At 44.8% G+C, this 18,145-nt stretch overlaps 1 protein-coding gene across 1 annotated transcript in view; it reads right to left on the reverse strand.

Annotated features, from left to right (window-relative positions):
- ascc3 (activating signal cointegrator 1 complex subunit 3) overlaps positions 1-17,392 on the reverse strand; it is a 195,927-nt gene extending 178,535 nt beyond the window's left edge. The window contains exons 1-4 of the mRNA XM_036538487.1: positions 17,324-17,392; positions 16,164-16,317; positions 11,684-11,834; positions 6,741-7,324 (exon numbers count right to left, since the gene is read on the reverse strand). Coding sequence (XP_036394380.1) covers positions 6,741-7,324; positions 11,684-11,834; positions 16,164-16,253 — 825 coding nt within the window. The 5' untranslated portion in view covers positions 16,254-16,317; positions 17,324-17,392. The remainder of the gene's footprint in view (positions 1-6,740; positions 7,325-11,683; positions 11,835-16,163; positions 16,318-17,323) is intronic.
- Between the last annotated feature and the right edge of the window lie 753 nt (positions 17,393-18,145).

Consider the following 18,145-nt stretch of genomic DNA (forward strand, 5'->3'; position numbering starts at 1 on the left):
ATATACAAAGTTACATCCTTGTTGAAAAATACAATTTGAACGTATATCTTCATACCTTTGCCAGCTGGGAATTTAAATTGTCTCACTTGTTAACTAGATCAGTGTAACAAGCTGTACAATGCAATCAAGAATGTTCTGAGCAAAACAAAGCCATTCTGTGAAAGTTGCTAAACTACATATCTCGAAAATGCCACACTGAAAATCTGCCAGTTTTGCCCCCATGATAGCTCCTACATTAATCAAATAATTATCAAGAACAACTTTATACTGTTCAGTAGAGTGTCAGATACAAACTACTTCAAAGTTTGCGTGTGACAGTTGAACCTGTTAGAGGAGTCACAAGTGACCAGTCAGCTGAGTCAATATTAAAATGGATGCATCAAAGCAAGCACTTGCAAGAGTGAGCAGACAGCACAACAATCAACTGTAATGAGTGACACTCAATACAGACCAAGCGGGAAATTAAAAAGGAAATGCGCATTCATTTTTCCACTGTAAACAAAGCCAGTCATCGCCAACACACAAACCCGGCCTATCGAAAACTGCCGAAAGCCGCTTAATGTAACGATGCATTCCCAATACGGAAGGTTCTGCTTCCAGCTGTGGTATTTATTCAGAAGAATGCAAAGTATGCTTTACAGGTAACATACATATGTTTAATTTTACATAACATTATGTTCATTTAGCAGACGGCCTTATCCAGAGCAACTGCCAGCACAACAGAACATAAGAATCCATTCAAGTCAAATGAGCAACATTTAACTAAAATTTACAGTATTCATTATTTTGTAGTGTAATTGTTTTAGATCTTACAGTAATATTTACAATATAATAAATAAATGTACTTTTGACATTCTTCACTGCTGCAAGGATGGTTGTAAAATTCTGTCCTTTGAAAAGTCCTGTCCTAAAATTCCGTCCTATGTTGAAACAAAGCTGTCCAAGTCATTGTCCAAATATTTTGCAGCAAACTGACTTTATAAGAACTACAAATGTGCAGCCAAATTCAATGAGCTTGATACAATTTCAATGGGCTACGTCCCACATTTGAATGAACAATACACAATACACAAGTTTTTATTGGAGAAATAGGGAGCAGGCAAAGAAGTGCTCAAAAAAAAAACACGTTTTAAGCTAAGCTTTTTTATTCTATTGAAATATTTCCCTTATATATACTGTGAATTCTTCCATCTTTGAACAGGTCGGCTTGTAAAGATCACTTACTTAAATAAAACACTGTTGTGCCACGTAATCATCTTAATCAAATATCATATTTTGGGAGTTAAAATGACATTTTGATTAAGATAATTAAGAGGTACACTGAGGGCATTTTGTCATTTATCTTTCTCATACAGAACACCACACATATACAAATTTTAATTAAGTACCATTACTTGCGCATGTAATAATTGTACTCTAAATGCATTATTCCAATCTGGAATGAAATTGTTCAAACTGGAGTGTTATGATAACAAACCAAGACTCAGAGCCACACCCAGGAGGCACAGTATCCAGTTGGCACATGAATCTGGGGTAGAGCCAGCTTGCCAAAACAAGATACCCCTCTCTCTGCTTTCAGCACAAACAATATGCTCTAAGGCACAGTTAATGTATTGTGTGGACAGAGAACCTACGATGAATTCAAGATCCTTTTCTGAATGATGGCTTTGCAAATAAATAACAATGGCATAAGTTCTTTCGATGCCAAACTCTTTCTCAGAAAGATGGCACTCAATGCTTCTGACATAAGATCATCTCACAGGGGCCTGTCTTTGTGCGTTGCTAAGGAGATCAAACAGGTGAAAGACATCTGCATGAATTCCCCGCCTGGCGTCCCGGTAAAACACTGTGAAGTAACCAAAGTCCGACAGCAGTTGGTGTCAGGGAGCAGGAAGAGTGTTGTCACATCCCTACGTTAAAAAAAAAAACTGCACCTCGTGCCACAACAAAGGGGTCCATCATTAAAATAACACCCCACGCTTAATATAGGGAAGGTGTCATTAGAGTAACCGGTGCTGCTGGAATGAAGGTGTGAGTCATTAAAATAACACCCCATGCCGCATGCGAGGAGGGTGTCATTAGAGTAACTCATGCTGTTGGGAGAGAAGGTGTGAGTCATTAAAATAACACCGGTGCTAAAATGGAGAAGGGTGTCATTTAAGCGACACTAAGGGCTGGTAATGAAGGTGTGTGTCATTAAAACAGCCCGCCACGCTGAAACTAAGACGCATGTCGTTAAAATGACACCTCGTGCCGGAACGAAGGTAAGCATCATTAAAAAAATTAAAAAAACTACTCCGATACAAAAGAGCACATCATTAAAATAACTCTCTGCGTTACCTCGCGTTATCTGCGCTACAGCTACGAGTGTCATTAAGACAACGCCTAATGGAAAAGAAAGGTTCTAACTTATTGAAACAATTCTCTAAACACAAGTCATTAAAATACCACCCACTGATGAAGCAAAGAAGAGTAGCAGTCAACACACCATACTAAAAAGGTGCCCCACCCCCGAATTAAGGTACGCCGCTAAAATAATGGCCCACCCCTGAATAAAGACACACCTCTAAAATAATGCCCTACTCCTGAAAACAGGAACACCTCTCAAATAATGCTCCACCCCTAAATAAAGGCACATCTCTAAAATAATGCCCTACCCCTGAAAACAGGAACGCCTCTAAAATTATGTCCCACCCCTTAATAAAGGCACAACTCTAAAATAATTCCCTGCCCATGAACAAAGGCACATCTCTAAAATAATACCCCGCCCTGCAACGAACGTCCACCTCTAAAGTAATGGCCCACAGCAGAACAAAAGTACGACTCTAAAATAATATCCTACACGCCAGAAAGAAAGAGTACCTCTAAAAAAAATTCCCAATGCCAGAACAAAGGTATGCATGATCAACCCTCTGACATCACACCTGAGGTAGGCTGAAATCACACCTAACGCCGGAACAAAGGCATGAATCTGTGCATCTGCAGCTGAAGCTAAAATAAATACATGCCGTTAAAATATCACCCCACACTGAAACACTCCCAATCGCAGCACACCGGCTCCAGCGAGCGCGCTCTTCAGCGGCAATCAATTGAACCTCTCCCCTGAGTTATGGCTCTTCATGCTTCTTCCATGGGAATATTTTGTTCCGCATTAACATACCACACTGTATGGGCTCTCTCCTGGGTGTCTGTAATTAAGTGCTACTGAATGTACTTACTGTACCATCTTGTTAAAATTCAAAATGCATAGCTGAACAAGTTAGTCCAAGGTTTTCTTGCGCAAGAGGGTGGGAGAGACAGGAAACCCTTAGTGAACCCATGCCCTATTTTTATGCAGCTTGAATCTCATGAGAGGAAACAGTTTTACTCTTGTTTCTCAGTCCCCACTGATTCAGAAAGCCAAAGGGTGGGTGGGTGGTTGGGGGGGCGTGGGGGCAACTGGTGCACCCCCACGCCCCAAGCTGAACTTGGCGCGAGAGAGTGCAGATTTCTCCCGCCTGAGGCCACATGCTCACAACAACACACACCCCACTGTGCGGGGGGGGGGGGGGGGGGTGGGGGGGCTCGCAATCTCAATCGATCAGAAAGGAAAGCGCTGTTGACCTGCGCTTGCAACTCGTGCCAAAAAAAAGCCAAACGGCGGCGGGCGCCGGTGAGCCTCTCTCCGAAGGACCCGGAATCCACACACCGGAACTGCTCGCTAATACACACCAAGAAAACATATTACACACAGGAAATGGGACTTCCCCGATGGATCATTAACAGCGTTTTGCCAACGCAGGAACGGTGGCAGTGGCGTATGCAGGACCTATACGTTCTGACAAACAGCAGTTGTCATAAAACAATAAGTTAAAGGCTTTGAACTATCAATCAGGTGAAAGGGGACTGTGCGTAGCGGCTTACATGTCATCGATTGAATCTGAAAGAAAAGCAGAGCGGCAGAGCTAACCACCAAGGACCATTTGTTTTTCAATCAACAACACGGCCATACCCATGCTTTGATTACATCAATATGTTTCCTGTTCATGCCTAAAAGGGTCAGTGCCATGATTATTACATTAACACACTGCATACTGACTTAATGTAGAACGGTGTGTCGTGGAACTGTTTTGTGAAACACCGCTCACGGCGCGTATCAAAGTCTGAATTATTACCAAAGAAAAATTTTGTCACACACATTATTCAAGGTATTTTCGTACGAGGATATCAGGGGTTCTTTAATAGAGAGACAATTCCCTTTTGGCAAACCCCTGTAAATGATTTAAAATTACATTCTGTTCCGCGCTGTCTTCCAGTGTGTTACATTATCAGGCTACACCCTCTCCCCATCTCTCCCGCCTCCCTCTCTCTGTGGCTTCTGAAAAATTACAGTGGACATTTGATATTGCAGCAAATGTCATCATACCTGGAGAACAAAGTCTGAAATATTAAAATGATTGTGTTTTTTTTACCCCTTTTTTTGTCAAGCTTAATGGCAGAGATGTCAGAAAAGTAGAGCACCTTTAAACTTTGCTGTTGACTTTGGAGTCGCATGCTAGAAGAGTCGTGTAGCGAGCGGCACACAAAGGGCATCCTACATCTAAGGATGTCAGTGGGAGAGTTCGCTTCCAAATGCCAAGTACGTGAAGAACATTAAAACACACTGTATCTCAGGTGCTACAATTCCCGTTCCGAGGGGAGGAGGAGGGGGGAGGGATGGAGGGAGAGAGGAACCGGAGACACAGGAAGCCAGGAAAGGGAGAGGAGCAGAGAAAGACAGGGAAGAGGGCTTTCAGCTTATGAACACACGAATATCAAAATCCTACACTCCACACAGCTGCATGACGCTGTACATGTTTGCCCATTCCGATGTGTCAAACAAGGTTCCTTTTATCCAAATTATTTCAAATTACTTTAATGGTGAAATAATTAAACAAGGTGCTAGTGCTGCACTTGTGATGGTGGTGATGGTGCTGGTAGTGTTGGTAACAGTGGTGATGGTGATGGTAGTGTTGGTAACAGTGGTGATGGTGATGAGGGCATGAGGGCTCATAAGTGTAAATGATAATGGCAGCCAGACGCACCAACAATACAGGTTTCAGGACAAAGATGTGGAAATTTCCAGACTAGACAAACTGTGCATTGACCGCAGTGTGACCGCCCACCCCCACGGTCGCAACACGGGCTGAACCAGGGACCAAATTAAGGGACCCAACAAAAGAGATCAGCCAGGCTATCCTGTGACCTCATGGAGTAGGCTCAAACTGAAAGCCCGACTTCAACCACATACGGCTCCGTCAGCATCCGACAGGCAGAAAGCCAAGAACCCGCCGAAGAGGCGAGAGTCACGAACAGCAGCCCCACCGACCACCGCTTTACCCCAAAAAACCCGCACCGTTGCAGCTTTCCAAAACCTATCTTTCTTCTTTACTGCACCGGAATCGCCGGATAGAGGGAACAAACAGTCAGCTCTTTATAAATTATATTAATTAAGAGACGCGGCAACCTTGGTTTGGGGCTCTGTGGTAGCGGGACGGGCTGGATTAAGTACCTGTGAATATCGGATGGGAGATTTGCCCGGTCCGTCATCAGGAGACTCGCCTCTGCCCGGAATCTTGGCAGCCGCGACTTACAGTGAGGGTTTTTTTTTTTTTTGCCTTCCACCAAGCAAGACTGTTAAAAGGCCATCTTTCTGTCAGCCCTGTAGATCAATATCAATGCCTTGCTACTTTTTGTCACTCACAGGATCATAATGCGCGGCGCACTAAATCGTTACCTACATGAGGGCACCTTGGGTGTTCTTCAAAAACTGTCAATACTTTGCATTTCAATCTCACATCCACAGATTTCACCTAACTCCCAACACGCTTTCAGCAAAGAAGTTAAAGTGCTACGGCTTTTTGGCTTCTTTTTCTGATTGCTCCTTACATATAAGCGTTGTCTACGTCAGCAACAGACAAAATCATGATTTTGAAACGGGAGCGTTTAGGTTTTTCTGAAATTAATTACTGCGTGAAAACGAAACCCTAGGAAAAAACTGTTAAGCACCAGCACAGCCTGAATCAAAGGACTGGGTGGACACCAAGTAGATGGCTCTAACGTGCAAGTCCAACCGAACGCTTTCCCTGGGTATCACGTTTCTCTCCTCCAGATAACAATAGGCGCCCTTTAGCGAAGTGGACATCTGGAGATCCTATCGAGGCGTTTGCGCTCCGGAGCTGCGCCCTGTCATTCACCTTCAGCGGGACGGCGATGTATGAATTATACAACAGTATGCTCCGTTTTCACCAAAGGTCAGGGCTATGATACTCTGGGAGACGTGGTGCTAGTCAACATTCTGCAATGACATAAAAGCACAGGCTGCCTGGTGCTGGCAAGGAGGTAAGGTCAGAGAGGCCTGTTGTACAGGTAGTATTAGGACATGACATGACTCCAAATTATAGCGCGAGCTCACCTGAAAAGCTGAAAAATCATAGCCGTGGTAAATACCTCTACCCTCCACTGTCAGTCTGACTTGTCAAAAAAAAAAATGAAGGAAATTCGGAGGAAACAAAACGGCTGTTTTGCATTAAGGAATAACCACGCAAAGCATCATGGTTCTTCTGATTATGAACTCATATTGAGTGCCATCAGTAATTTCACCTCATGGGAGTTTATTGTTTCTCCATTCAACAAACCAGCTACTTCAAATCTATGGTCCAAACAGACATTAATAAATAATAAAGCACACTGAATAAATGAATGAATAAATCAAAGCTCACCTCGTTCTGCAGCTCGTCGTCGCTCTTGTGGGACGCCAGCATCTCGAACAGGGAGGTGCAGAGGTCCTCCGCGCTGGATGAGTCCATGTTCCCGTTGGACAGGTACTGCTCCACCTCGTTTCTGAGCAGTGCCCCGTCGCCTGTGTTCTGGGCCGGCCTGCAGGGGGCGCTGTCGTCCGCAGCCCCCCTCTGCCCCTTCTGTCCCTGCTGGTTGTTGAGGAACTTGTCGTAGTCCAGGCTGAAGCCCGAGTGGACGCCCTCCTCGCCCCAGGGCAGGCTCTCCAGGTAGTCCAGCGCGTAGGCGTCGAAGGAGAAGGCGATGTTGCGGCCGAAGGCGGTGCCGCGGTCTGGGAGCCGGCGGGAGCTCTCGGCCCTGACGAAGGCCTCCACCTGGTCGCCGTCGACGGGGGCCACGAGCCGGCCCACGGCGGCGCAGGACGTGTCGGCCGCCGAGGACGGGAAGGGCCCGAACATGTGCTTGATGGCGCGGGTCTCCTCATGGCCCACCTGGTCTGTGTTGTAGAAGGTCCTGAAGAGGAAAACGGCGGCGCTCTCGATTGCTGCCTGTCCGAACTCCGTGCCGACTGCAGGAGAGAACACATTGAGTTAACAGCCATGCTCACGACTGCTTCCGTCGCCAGTTTAAGGGTCAACACAGTTACCAGTGAATGTAATGTAATGTAATGAAAGGACCAGGGCTCGTAACTGAAAGGTTGCCGGTTCGATTCCCCACTGGAGCACCACTGCTGTACTCTTGGGTTAGGTACTTAACCCAGAGTTGCCTCAGTAAATACGCAGCGTTATAATTGGATAACATGTAAAAAATGTAACCTGGGTAACCTATGTAATTATAAGGGTATCTGCTAAATGACTGTAATGTAATGTATTGTAATTACCAGTAATGGGAGAGCGGGGCTTCATGAAGCTACCAATCAGTGCAGCCAATCTCTGCCTTGTATGAGCGAATCACAAGATTCTTTTCACCATAGCTACTATAATTAATTTAAATCAGTGAGTCCGTCATTACGCGTGATAGCACCACCCATTCTGGGGTTTGTTAAGCCCCAATCTCCCAGCCATCACCACTTCTTCACATGTGTGTCACTGTTATGGAAAAACACACAAATGACAAAGGCGGTAGAACCAAGTCCTCTGTACCTAAAAATCTGCATCTTCTTCACTCCCTATCCATTTGCACTATATAATCCAGAGGATAGGGGACCATCAGAAAGGCTTCACAGGCATCACATCAAAGGTCACAGCGCATTTCCCAAATCATATCTGGTGAACAGTACAAGTGCATGCTTCTCAGAATGGACGCACTGCACACAGAGCCAAAATGCTGCCACGTCACCATCCCTCACAGAAGACACTCCCTGAGAGAACTTGTGCCATTCTGCTACAGTGACAGCCAAAACGGCCATGTCCATCCTCATCAGACATCAGTGACGAAGACCACGAACAAAATGACCATTTTCTTCGACGAAAAAAAATTAAAAACTTGTTCTCTCTGTAGCTCATTTAGCCAATATTTCATCCACTACCAATACTGACGCAGCGTAATAATGAGACTCAGGGCTAATTGTCCAATTAGTGGAGAAAATGTCAAAGACAGAGAGGATAAGTAAAGGGAAAGCAGAAACAGATGAAAAGGATTTAAACCAATTAAAATCGGCTGAAACTATCTCGCTCCTCGCCGCTTGTCTCCGCCGCGGTGCCTTTGTTGGGGCATGATGGTTAATTTTGATACATCTCATTGCGTTTGAATCGAAGCTTCTACTTTGCTGAATTCAGGGAATGGGGCAGAGTGAGTCAGACAAGAAGGCTCTGGCGAATGCGTGTTAATCTCAGCATCTCCGCTGAGAAAAAGCATCCGTCCAAGGATGAACTAGCGAGGAAAACATCACCATTACAAATTTCTCCTCTTAGGCAAATGACATTTTATGTTCATTTTTTTCTTAGCGGTTCTCAGATTTCAAGTTAGGGGACAAGAGGATTTATTTACACTCACTTGATCTACATTCCCCTAGTAGAAATGTAGAAACGGCAGGAACTTCGTTAAAACTTCTTTACAGATGAAATGGTACTTGAGGGTCACATCTCTCATGAGAGGGTGAGCTTTACTCATGTTTCTCACTGTGAGAGCTGAAAGCCGAAAGCTGAAAGCTGAAAGCCAAAAGCTGCAACGTTCAGCCCAGCGGAGCGCCACCGCCGATCGACATCGGCGTTTAACAAAGGACAGCAAAGATCAGATTGGCCCGCGTTGCGTCGGTGGCCTTTGTTCTAGCATGTGCATGGCTCCTGGATGAGGCGCCAGGCATCACTGTTCCGCTCACATTACGCCATCACTGTTCCGCTCACATTACGCCATCACTGTTCCGCTCACATTACGCCCTCCCCTTCCCAGGGAGCAGGATGCCGGCGACACTGTGCGGGACGCGCGGAGATTATGCACAGCGTCAGGAATCCCGCCACTTTACGATCTCTGCTCTCCTTTCTCCCACTCACACACCAACACACATGCTATACACCATGATACTTCAGCTGTCTCACAAACACACACACACACACACAGATACACACATACACACACACACACCCAGCCCAACAGCCCACCACCCGATAACACAATTACAATTCCAACAAGTGCTCCACTTGAGAGGGGTCTATCTTGTGCCTGTGTATGAGTGGCATTGCATTATGGGGGATTTACGCCAATCCCAATCATTTGGCATGTCAGAACTGCGTGGCGCCACAGAGGTGGGTGCTGATGACGGATGTCGTCACCTCACTAGACGCGTGTAATGACGCGTGCTCTGACGAGGTGGACCACAGGACTATGCTGTCGCTTCTGTGCGAGAGACAGGTTTGTCATCAGGTTTGCCTCAGTGTGACACACGGATGCCATGTATTTGAATGGATGCCTGAAAACAGGGTTGGGAAGGTTCAGTAGTGTTTTTTTAATTGCTTTTTCCTATTACTGGAATCTCCAAGTGTGTGATCTTCAACCTCCCCAAATTCTCCCATGTTACTCCCCTGCTTAAATCCCTCCACTGGCTTCCTGTCACAGCCAGGATCAGATTCAAAACGCTGATCCTCTCCTTCTTTGCAGTCAACAGGACAGCCCCTACCTACCTCCAAGACCTGATCCAGCCCTACACACCTGCCCAGCCCCTACGCTCAGCAGCAACTGGATGTCTTGCTCCCTGCACAGACAAAGCGGGAGGTTCTCGCTCTGCAAGGCAACGATGTTTCTCCTACATCGCTCCCCAGTGGTGGAACGAACTCCCTGTCCCGCTACAGGCAGCTCTGTCACTTCAATCCTTCAGATGTGGTCTAAAGACCACGTCTCTTCAGACTCTACCTGGACTGACCTATCACACAATTACCCCCCACCCCCCCCCCCCACTCCTGCCTGCTTTCATCTTTCAGCTCCCCATCTGGATCAGTGCTTTACTGTTTTTACTGCCTTTACTCTGGCACTCATTGCGCTGTTCTGAAGTTGGATCTTGTTAGTTGCCCTATATCCTGTAGTTGTATAAATTAGCTAGTACTGTGTCCTCAAACAGACTTTCCTCTCAGCTGAGAACTACCGTCTCATTGTGGAACTGTACACATCCAGACCCCGTACTATCGCTATACTTACTGTATGCACTTTTGTACGTCGCTTTGGATAAAAGCGTCTGCTAAATAGATAAATGTAAATGTAAACGTGTTAGGCTCATCTCACCGTGACAACTTTTGCTCTTGTGCAGGAGGGCTGAGGTCAGACAAATGCAATCCTCCTATACAGTCACGTTCAGGGTAATTTCTTGCACTAGAGGTCACACCGGGCACCACAGCGAGGTGAGCTCTAAATGGAGGATGGGTGTACCTGACGAGCCAGCGTAGGGAGGCGAGAGCAGGGAGATGAGGAAACCCTGACCCACCTATGCACCCACAGCGCTCCGCCACTGTGTCGCTGTTGGTAGAGGATTTAGCCTGTTCTGAACCTCGGTTGTAGGGCTCAGTTTGCACTCAAGACGAGTACCTTACCAACTGAGTCACTTGGGGAGACATAACACACTAATATTCTAAGAGAAACATACCAGGGATTCAGTTGAGATGCGCAATATTTAACGTCTAAATGCATTCGACTCTGACCCCTTTCTTCTAAATCTTGTCGTTTAAGACAATTCCGGTTTGAGAGGTCAGTTCTGATGTTATACTCCACACAAGAAACGCCAACCCAATGATTTCTTTAACAGAAGTGTTTCCCTGGACACTCTGCAGGTTCAATCTCCAGCGACAAAGAATGCTACCCCATTGCTTTGCAACTGACAGTGAAGTTTGGCACGACGACCCTGACAGAATGGCATCCCGTGTCCAGTTTCCGTGCTCTGTGCTTGGCTTCAGGGGGGCTCAACACCGAGATGTAACAGTAGCCTCCGAGTTGGCTTCCAGGCCATGTTTGGTTTGAGCAAACATCACCACTCATGGCCTGGACGCCCTTCAAACTACTACAGACAAGGGGATTTGAAGAGCTGCTGCTTGTTTCGCCAGGAGCCTGAGTCAACCACCTATCATCACAGACTGAATAAAGTTGCTCTGAGGGCTCCGAGATCCAGCGCTAACTTCCAGCTCAGCGCACACTGAAGACTGACTCTGCATGACTAAATTGAACTCTTTTGTGCTAAAGCGGTCTGACACATGGCATTGCTCTATTGTATGAAATGCTAAAAACCATCAGCAGTTGTATAAATGCTTTTAACTTTGATAAGGTTCAATGGTTTTAAAAAAAGCTGCTAGAAAAGGTGCAGGAAGGACTCAAGAAGCTTTAACCCCGCTCCAAAGGTCGTGACAGAAGTACAGTGATGAGCCGTCAACCTGAAACTAAATGTCTGTCACTTGGCAGGCTGCCTTGGAGAATTTGGTTAGTGTCTGAGGGAAAAGTAGTTGATTACCTATTTGCTTGGCTGCCTGCAGGATCTTCTTCAGCTCTTCTGCAGCAGCCTGTTGCTCTCCCTTCTCCAAGTGCTGGTTGAAAAACTGCGTGATTTTCTGCCATGTCAGGCCCTCCTTGGAAAACAGCTCCTGTCTCTTCAACCTTTTAGCCTAGAGGGAGAAAGGATTTAAGAGTTAAAATAATACAATCAGACCTGACAAGGAAACAAACTCATGTATGCACAGACATCTTCACATTTAGCGTACGCTCAAATATTTGTTCCACAGAAAGCAAACCCTCAGCAGCTTTTGAACAGCTCCTTTTTCCCGAGAGACGCTTTACTCCCAAGCAAAGTTCAGTAAGACAGGAAGCAGGGTCCGAAACACCTACAGGGTGCGTGGAATTGAAATGGGATCCCTCTCACTCACACACACACACACACACACACACACACACACACACACACACACACACACACGCGCACATACGCACACGCAGAGGGGACAAAAGAGCATCCTTTTCCTCCTGTTCATCTCTATTTTCCAGCTCACTGAGTGCAAAGCACAAAGGAGCTGACTGCAAGATTTTGACAAATCTGAGGCAGGAAGGGAGGGAGGGAGACACAGTAACATAGTCACATTGCTCACCTCTGAGAGGAATATCAATTGACTACAGTTCAGAGAGTGTCGGAGGGCCACACAGGGCATAGCAATATTAAAAACTGTACTTAAATTTAATCAGGGCTTTTCACGTTCCTATAAACTTTGCAAATTTTTTAATAAGCCTGGTTAATCTGACTCAGAGTGTTAAAATACAGGGTCGTTTTTTTCCTTTGAACAGCGAAATATCTTTGATAGGAGGATTAAACTGTTGGTGCTGGGAGGTGTTGGGGGGAGGGGGGGTCTAAACCGCTTTAATGAGGCAACCCCAAACTTTCTGCAAAAGTTGGGAGAGGCCTGAACGAACCCACACTTTGAGTGTGCGTCGGGGGCTCAGAAGTGGAGCAACCTGTGCAGAGTAAGCACGGGGGGGGGGGGGGTGGAAGGACAGCTCCGGCTCGGGGAGCGGGACACAGGACGGAAATGTATGCAAGCGTGATTTATGAGAACGCTGTCAAGGTTGTAGAAGGAGAAGACCTCTGGAGAGAAATTGAGTGTTGGCTTTATATCGGGAAACAGGCCTGACCTCATTGTAGCAGTAACAGGACGAGAGAGATAAATAAAATAAAATAAAATAAAATGCTCCCTGCCTCGCTCAGACTCCCTCCCTTTCTCCGCGACTTTTCACAGAGCGCTCGGTGTGACTGAACCACAATTGCACTGCTAATTGAAAAACTGACACCACAGTTCAAGGAAGAAACTCTTCCTTTATCTTATTTGTCTCCTACCTATCCCCCCGCTGCACATTACGGTACATTATTTATCTGCTTAGCAGACGCCCTTGGCCAGAACAACATCCTGCTTTAAGAACAGAACAACATAATAACGAAACGCGGTGACAAGAACGGGCCATTCAGCTCATCTTGGGTTTGTCGTTTCGCCTAAGCATCTAAGCCGACATCTATCACCGTTGTCCGGTTTGGCCTTGGGTAACCCTCGGTTCACGGATTTCACTACAAATTTCAGCAGCTCATTCCATGCTCTTCTACCATCCACGCAAAGAAATATTTATGTTAGCGCCTCAGTGGAAATTTACGCTCGGCTCATTTCCACCTGTGCCTGAGCCTCAACAGTATCCATCTAATTTTTCTTGATATGTAATCTAGATGCAGAAAATGGCACACAAGGAACTAACCTTGTTGCCCTTCTCTGTGCTTTTTTATTCATGAATGCACATTCCTCGCTTTTATACATGATTCATAACCCATAACTATAGGATCTGTACAAAATCGAGGAAAAAAGGACAACGTGTCATGGGTATAACATATAGTATTGCACCTGAAATTTAAAACTGCAATCCCCAGGTACAGGCTCCAGCGCCCTAACTACCGTGGTGTAGAGATCAAAGCTCTTAGACTTTGGACCTTCAAGTCATGTGGAACACTGCAGTGTACCACTGAGCAGTGAACTTCACCTCAATAGTTACATTAGCACTGCATCTCAGGAAATGGAATCACCCACACAGCATGCACAGGATTAAAAATCAACATTTCACATCACCCTAAAAACAGCTAAGCAAAGAAACTGTGTTATGAATGGACAGCAAATTACAGACCCACGAAAGCATCAAGACCAGAAATGCTGACTGACTGACAAGCACTACTGAAAATGAGTAATCAATCACAATGTGAGCAATGGGTTTACACCCGCAGTGCCTCAAACACCAAAGGGCGTTAGAAGCAAATTAGGCATTTCAACTGGAAACTTTGGATGCACATATCAAACATGTAAGATAAGTGTTTAAAAAAAGAGAGGGATTTGCGGCCTCTTGTGCTGGGCCTGATAGCCTGGGTTCGAGGCCGGACATGGCACTTGGTGACTCGACGCCTGCGAGTTGCACAGATAATGTCAGCGGAGAGCTCCTATCCTAAAAATAAGCACCCATCCCACTGCAGTGTGCTGTGTGACTTGTGCATTCATCTCGTTTCACTGCTGCTGAGAAATTACAAAGGCTGTGGTGAGCCGAGCCTAGTGTACAACTGGTTATTCCAAAAACTGAGTTGCATAAAGGGTAAAAAAGCACGGAAGAAAAAAAGGCACCACATCGGAGACTTTGAGGAGGACCCTTCTGTTGGATAGCAAACTGGCCACATGACCAGAGCGAGGCTGATCTGAATCTTGGGTGCGACAATGCTTTTGTGCCCGCGAGCAATAGATGGTAATTAACCTGAACAACTTCAGCGAACATCAAGTTATATAAATGTGGGCGGCATTAAATTGTAAGCTATGTTAGTCACGTTGTGCATCAGCATTTCCTAAGCCAATTAACAATGTTTTGTAACATTATCAGTCTGCATTTACAGTGTACTTTATGAAAGCTTTTAAGCAGACAAGGCTTTGTGATTTACACGGTCATCAATGTCTCTAATCCCACAGTGAATCAATGAATATAGACAAACATTCACTGCGAGTTTGCCTGCAGAACTCAGTATGCTGACTTCTCCTGCACCATTTCAGACACACAATAAATTCGGCTGATTAGAAGGCCAGAAATGGACCAAGGTGGTCAGCGTCGTCTCTCAATTTTGTTGTCTCTAGGGACACCTTACAGCTAGCAGCTGGGATTGTGTTCGAGCTCTGGCCACACCGATGCCAGCTGTGACCAACTGCTTTCAGACCATGTTAGCATCTAAGTGGCACAGAGGATGGACTCCCTGGAATTCAAGTCAAGTCACCCAATGATCACCTGCAACCACACACATCCACGCTGGTGCGGTTTTCTCAAGATACGTTTCTGCTAGAGGCCTCGACACACTCATAGTTACAGTGCGACTGGATCACAAATAAACACATCTCAGTGTAATACGAGTAACAGGTGACTGGAGGCCATGAGGACACTTTTGCTAGCATAAGCAGACTACAGTCCCTTTAGAGAATGTGCACCTGAAAGAGCACCATCATCAGCAATGAATCACAGCATGCTTTCACACTGCCCTATACAATATACAATGGAAGCAGCGGACAGATCTATTTCTGTCTGCCGTAAGTGATGGCAAAACCTCATAGATCCTGGACAAAACTGGCAACACTTGCAGAGGCGGCAAAAAAAATTAAGGCAAAGAGAATAGCTTTGAGTTAGGAAAATGTAAGTATATGGGCAGAGTAGAAGCTAAGCACAGAGGGGCTGAGATTTTTTTTTTGAGATTTTCACATGGCCTGACATTTGTGCAGGTTGGACAACAAACCAATATCAATATCTAGAGCATAGCTCCAGAAAGTGGACGGCAATGCAAGAGCACCTTTCAAGGGAAAAAGATTTGACTGGTGAGGTACTGGCCAACACGGCTACCTGAAGCTGTGGAAAAACTGATGGGACAAGTCAAAATCCCACAGAGGACTTGCAAAGCACTGTCTTTTTTGCTGTTTGTTTTGGCTTTGTACGTCTCTCTGGATGAGAGCATCTGCTAAATGCATTATGTACATGCAGCATGCGCCAGCTTGGGGCTAAAGAGGAACATCACCAATCATCGAGAATAAACTTAAACACTGCATTACATAAAGGCGATCCTTGTTAGTCTGATGTTTTTAAATTTTAAAATCTTTTGGACAAATTTGCAACAACGTAGGCCTAGTTACCTTTATCAAGTGCTGAGAATGAATTTTCGAGAGCGTACGGGCAAGTGGCCCAGATCTTTAGTTTCAGGCTTAATAAAATCACCGTTGTGCACTCATGAAATCAAATGAGGACATCATTAATTATTTTGAACGACCTTTACCTTAAGTGAATCGACTGTATTCATTATCCCAAGTTCAATCTCAACACATCTTACCGTAGCCTATTGTTCTACAGTTTCACTCCACAAAATAATTGTTATAACTTGCTAATAACGTGGTGCTCACCTTTAAATCGTAGACATCTACTGTGTAATCGTCATGCTTGCTGACATTTGAGAATGAGCGCAGCGCGCCGGTGAGCCTGGGTGGAGACATTGGTCCGTCTCTCAGTGATCCATAGGATTTGAAGAATCGTGTGTTTCGCCAATGTCAGCCGAATCTGAAATAGGGAGAAACACCTGTCAGTTTCATGGCTAGAACATGAAACCTAATGCAAGAGCAACTCAATTTGAATCCCAGCAGTAGCTAGCAGATTTTAAGTGATCGGGTAGTTACACGTCATTAGCTATAAAGTAACACAAAGCTCACAGCTTTACGACTAAGATATTGTGGCTTGCCAGCCAAACTGTGTTTTGTCAATTCATCTTTCATCGAGAAGTTTCAAAACAGCAAAAAGTCAAATACGAGCAAACAGCTAGTCCAACACAAGACTAACTAAATACGGGTTTTAACTGCCTATTAATCTCGGTAACTTTTCCTGCCACATCACACGTTTTGCGCATATGTAACTGATTCGCATCATGGTCGCTACTGGTCGCTAGCAAACGTCAGTCAGGCAGCATGTCTTATCTGGCTAGCACTAGCTGTTAGCAACCTAAGAGACATATAACATAAGACAATATAAAACAGAATTGGTTGTCTTTCAAATATCAAGTTGCTTGGCTAGATGGCGAGCTTTTGCTTTACGCTTGACATATTTCTTGATAAATCTTATGAAAGTGGTGAGCAATCTGCCATGATTAGTTAGCAAAGTTACAACAGTAGCTAGTTAGCCACTCGATAGCTAGTAAACATAGTTGTGCTTTCGCTGATATGATACAGTAGAGGCCTCCGGCTGAGGAAATCACATAAAACTACCAACATCTGTAAAACGATAACAGATCATACAAAGTTTCATACGGACAGGGATGCGCTAGCTATGTTCAACAGATAGCGTGATTACAGTATTACCTAACTAGCTAGCTAACATCAGGGAAATGCACTAGCCAAGGCAGAGCTGATTTCATTTTTCTCTGCTCGTCAAAGTTGCCATGGAAGCGTAGAAACTAAAACTACCCGGGCTCGTTTTCTCCTGACATTAGCATACTTTGCACAACAATAAATGTAATATATAAAATTGATAAAGTAGCATAAAATGTGGTTTTCATTATTATATTGAAACTCACAGTCAGCCCAGCATTCACTCAGTGGCAATTCATGAGTCCAAACACAGGCGGCTGACAACCCCGGGCTGCATGGGAATTGTATTTCTCTATCCGAAGCTCTACCATGCTTCCACACTGCACAAAATGCATAAAATGACTACACTATCCAGGCAAAAAAGAAAGAAGGCGGAAGAGTGCGGGTAAACGTGTAAGACAATGTTAATCGATTATCGAAACTTGGCTGTCATGCGCATAAAGTGGGGTAATTGGATATCCAAGTAACTGCGCGCATTTTCGAAACATCTCAACTACAGTTTTGGTTCCTTGTATCAGTTACAGATATTAGTAAGTAGTCGTATGAAGACCTATGCAAATGTTTTCCTGCTAACCACTTCAGATGTGTTGGCGTTGAAGAGTGACGGGTTTCACCTCTGCAGGGCGATCATCTTACTCAGTGCCATAGATAAGGGGTTTGTATGTTATTTATTCATATAAAATATTTTAAAGTAAATGTAATGACACTTACCAGAACAATATAATTTAGCGTCACTGTGTGAAGCAGCAAAGGGTCAATGTCACTTATTTCAATTACAACATGTACGGTAGCCTTCATGTAATTAAGCCTTCTATATTTTGTGTTTGCTTTCCTTTTCTTAGGAACATATTTGCAAACCAAATTAAAATAAATATTGAAATATTTTAACACCTTTTAATTTAAAAAGAAGCAAACTTCAAAACAAAACATGAATTAATGATTGAGAAAAGATCATATGCATTCTCTCCTGTGGCAATTCCAGGATTTCACCACAGTAAATAATCACTTGCATATGCTTATAGTGATGG

Source organism: Megalops cyprinoides, chromosome 10 (assembly GCF_013368585.1).
Source record: "Megalops cyprinoides isolate fMegCyp1 chromosome 10, fMegCyp1.pri, whole genome shotgun sequence".
Taxonomy (NCBI): Eukaryota; Metazoa; Chordata; class Actinopteri; order Elopiformes; family Megalopidae; genus Megalops; species Megalops cyprinoides.